The 3,436-nt window shown below is 39.1% G+C and overlaps 1 protein-coding gene across 1 annotated transcript; it reads left to right on the forward strand.

The window, feature by feature from the left end:
• LOC107625449 (aldehyde oxidase GLOX1) lies at positions 660 to 2,569 on the forward strand. Its single transcript, XM_016328086.2, has one exon. The coding sequence runs from the start codon at positions 764 to 766 to the stop codon at positions 2,423 to 2,425; it is 1,662 nt and encodes a 553-aa protein (XP_016183572.2). The 5' UTR covers positions 660 to 763; the 3' UTR covers positions 2,426 to 2,569.

Below are 3,436 nucleotides of genomic sequence, written 5' to 3' on the forward strand. Positions count from 1 at the left end.
TATATTTGAAAATTCATTAAAAATAAATAAATAATATTTTTATATTTTATTTTTATTATTTAAAAAAATAAAAAAATTTATTAATTTTTTAATAAAAATAAACTTTTTCAAAATATTTTTATGTTTCGAAAGTGGAATCAAATCAAATCCAAACCCAAAAAAATACATAAATTAGATCCAATTCGTTCCAATAATTTTAGTACAGGTTGAATGAACACCCCTAACCAGAGATACCAATGCAAGAAGCCACCACGTTATTCCTCCAATTGACGTTCATATTCATTGGGACATTACCTATTTACAGCCACGGCCTACGGTAAAAGAAAAAAAATATTTACAGTGCTTAATTTCTTAGACACACCTTGAACACTAACGACTCTCCAGCTGTGAGTTTTCCATTAGATGATCAACGAATAACCACAGCTAGTAACAAAGAACTGCAGGCTACATATAAAAACATTAAATGACTTGTCGTTCTAATTTCCATACTTAGTGTTTAATGGCAGGTGTTGCAGCGAGCTGTGCATTTAGGACTGTAATTAACTAAGCTTCTCATACAACAGCAGTATACCACCCTGACCCACACGTTCACATTCCGTGTCAGATAAGTAGTTCTCTTCAACCCGCAAACCTTATCCCCCCGCTTCTATTTATATCACACCTTCCAATACCACTGCACTCACCACAACACAACACAACACACTTTTCACACCCAAACCAAGTAATCCACATAGAAACAAGAAATATTCCTAAACTCACACCAATGACTTGTGCAACGCCTTTCCAACTTCCATTTCTTATTATTCTCCTCGCCGCTGCAACCACCACCTTCTCGCCACTGCCACCTGTTGAAGCGGCTGACGGGGGCGGAGAATGGCAGCTCCTACAGAAAAACATGGGGATCGTGGCCATGCACATGCAGCTTCTCCACAACGACCATGTCGTAATCTTCGACCGCACCGACTTCGGGTTATCCAACCTCTCGTTACCCGACGGCAGATGCCGTAGAAACCCGCGAGAGATTGTCGTTAAAACCGACTGCACCGCACACTCAATCGACTACGACGTCGCTGCCAACAAGTACCGCGCCTTGTTTGTGGAAACTGACGTGTGGTGCTCCTCCGGGGCGGTGACTCCGGAAGGCACACTCATCCAAACCGGCGGCTTCAACGACGGCGACCGTGCGGTTAGGACCTTCACCCCCTGCCCGGACTGCGACTGGCGGGAGGACGTAAACGGACTGGTGGCCAGAAGATGGTACGCGACCAATCACATCTTGCCAGATGGACGGCAGATAGTAATCGGAGGAAGAAGGCAATTTAATTATGAATTTTATCCCAAGAAAGATGCCACGGCGAGAAACACATACACCTTACCCTTTCTCCTACAAACAAATGATCCAGGCGCTGAGAACAACTTGTACCCTTTCGTCTTCCTCAACGTTGATGGCAACCTTTTCATCTACGCCAACAACCGTGCTATTCTATTCAATTACCAGAAAAACACTATCGTAAGAACCTACCCTAACATCCCCGGCGGAGAGCCAAGAAGCTATCCCAGCTCCGGCTCCGCCGTGTTGCTTCCTCTCAGAAACTTGAACAAGCCGAATGTGGAGGCTGAGGTCTTAATCTGCGGCGGAGCCCCGAAAGGATCTTACCAGCAAGCTCTAGGAGGAAAGTTCCTTCCAGCTTTGGATACCTGTGGAAGGATCAAGATAACAGACGCCAATCCCAAGTGGGAAATGGAAACCATGCCTGGTGGAAGAGCCATGAACGACATGGTAATGCTCCCAAACGGCAACGTTTTGATGATCAACGGTGTATCTCAGGGAACTGCCGGTTGGGAATGTGGCCGCAACCCGGTTCTCAACCCGTATCTTTACAAGACTAATGCCCGGAACGGAGCTCGGTTCGAGTTACAGAATCCATCAAACGTTCCTAGGGTTTATCACTCCACGGCGATTTTGCTTCGCGATGGAAGAGTCTTGGTGGCTGGAAGCAACCCTCACATTGGTTACAGTTTCAACAACGTGGTTTTCCCAACGGAGTTGAGAATGGAAGCTTTTTCTCCTTCTTATTTGGAACCTCGCTTTGAAGATGTTCGTCCCAAAATCATAGCTCCTGCCTCCCAAACAAAGCTCAAGTACGGTCAGAAGCTTACAATGCGGATTGGAGTTGCAGCAGCATTGGATAAGAATTCGTTGGCGGCTACAATGGTTGCGCCACCTTTTACCACTCACTCATACTCCATGAACCAGAGGATGTTGGTGATGGAACCAAATGCCGTTAGAGATGTTGGGAAAATGACTTACGAAGTTGATGTGACTACGCCCGGTTCAGCCGTTCATGCACCACCCGGTTACTATTTACTATTCATGTGTCACCAAGATATCCCAAGCCATGGTATTTGGGTTCAGATACTGTGATTTTCACTGCCCAACGCTTTCTATTCGCTTCCTATTTCATTGTCATATATTATTATTATTTTATTTTTTTGAAAAATAAATTATTATGAAGAAATTCATCTGTGAAGTAAAAAATTTGAATGAAGTGATTTATTTATTTATTTATTTACTGGGTTGAATAAGGACCATTAGCTAAAACTTAGTCAAATTTGGCGACCTCATTTCTTAATTCAGTCAATGTTTATTAGTTAATTTGTCGTATTCTCAGTTCTTAATATGGGACGCGCTTCTCGTCCTTTATTCAATGCTCTATAATAAATTATTATCTGCACTTACAAAATAAAGAGAAATTTATCACTATTTAGAGAATAAAATGCCCAATGAGCAAAACATACTAAATTTATCACTATTTTTCTATTAATTATATATGAAATTAAAAATTCGTGTGGAAATTGTTTATTTGGAGGCTTTTTTATTTTTTGAATATTTTTATGAAGAATGATATATGCACACCATTTTTCTTTATATATTTTTTTATTTTATACATACACCTACCTTTTATTTGTGGTATAAAAAATAAAATTGTCTTTTAAATCCAAAAAGAAAGCGCACAGAAAAATAATGAAATAAATTTTTTTCTATTTTTATATGGGAAACTTAACTTAGATTCTTTGTGAATACTAAATAGTAATATGTTTTTCAAGGTTTTGTAAAAATATATAATTTTGTATCTTTTCAATAGATAACGTAAAGAAAAGAGCTTGTATTTTTATTTTTTATTTTTTTATCTCCAGCCGTGTAATAAATTAATTAAGTTCGTTCAAGCTTAGAAATTGAGTGATGACGTACAAAGTTTAAGACAAAAAAATAACTTAGGGAATAATTACCAAAGTTAAATTGTTATATATTATTTTCTTCTAGTTTCTAATTAATGTCGGTCTCTCTGAATAATAGGGATTTTTCTAGACGCATGGAAGACAGCTTTTTCGGTGATATATCTTTTTATTGGTGGAATAACTCAAATTTATTATG

This window comes from Arachis ipaensis, chromosome B01 (assembly GCF_000816755.2).
Source record: "Arachis ipaensis cultivar K30076 chromosome B01, Araip1.1, whole genome shotgun sequence".
Classification (NCBI taxonomy): Eukaryota; Viridiplantae; Streptophyta; class Magnoliopsida; order Fabales; family Fabaceae; genus Arachis; species Arachis ipaensis.

Bases quoted from the DNA above. Each gene is read 5' to 3' on its own strand.
- LOC107625449 (XM_016328086.2), top strand. From the start codon at position 764: ATGACTTGTGCAACGCCTTTCCAACTTCCATTTCTTATTATTCTCCTC.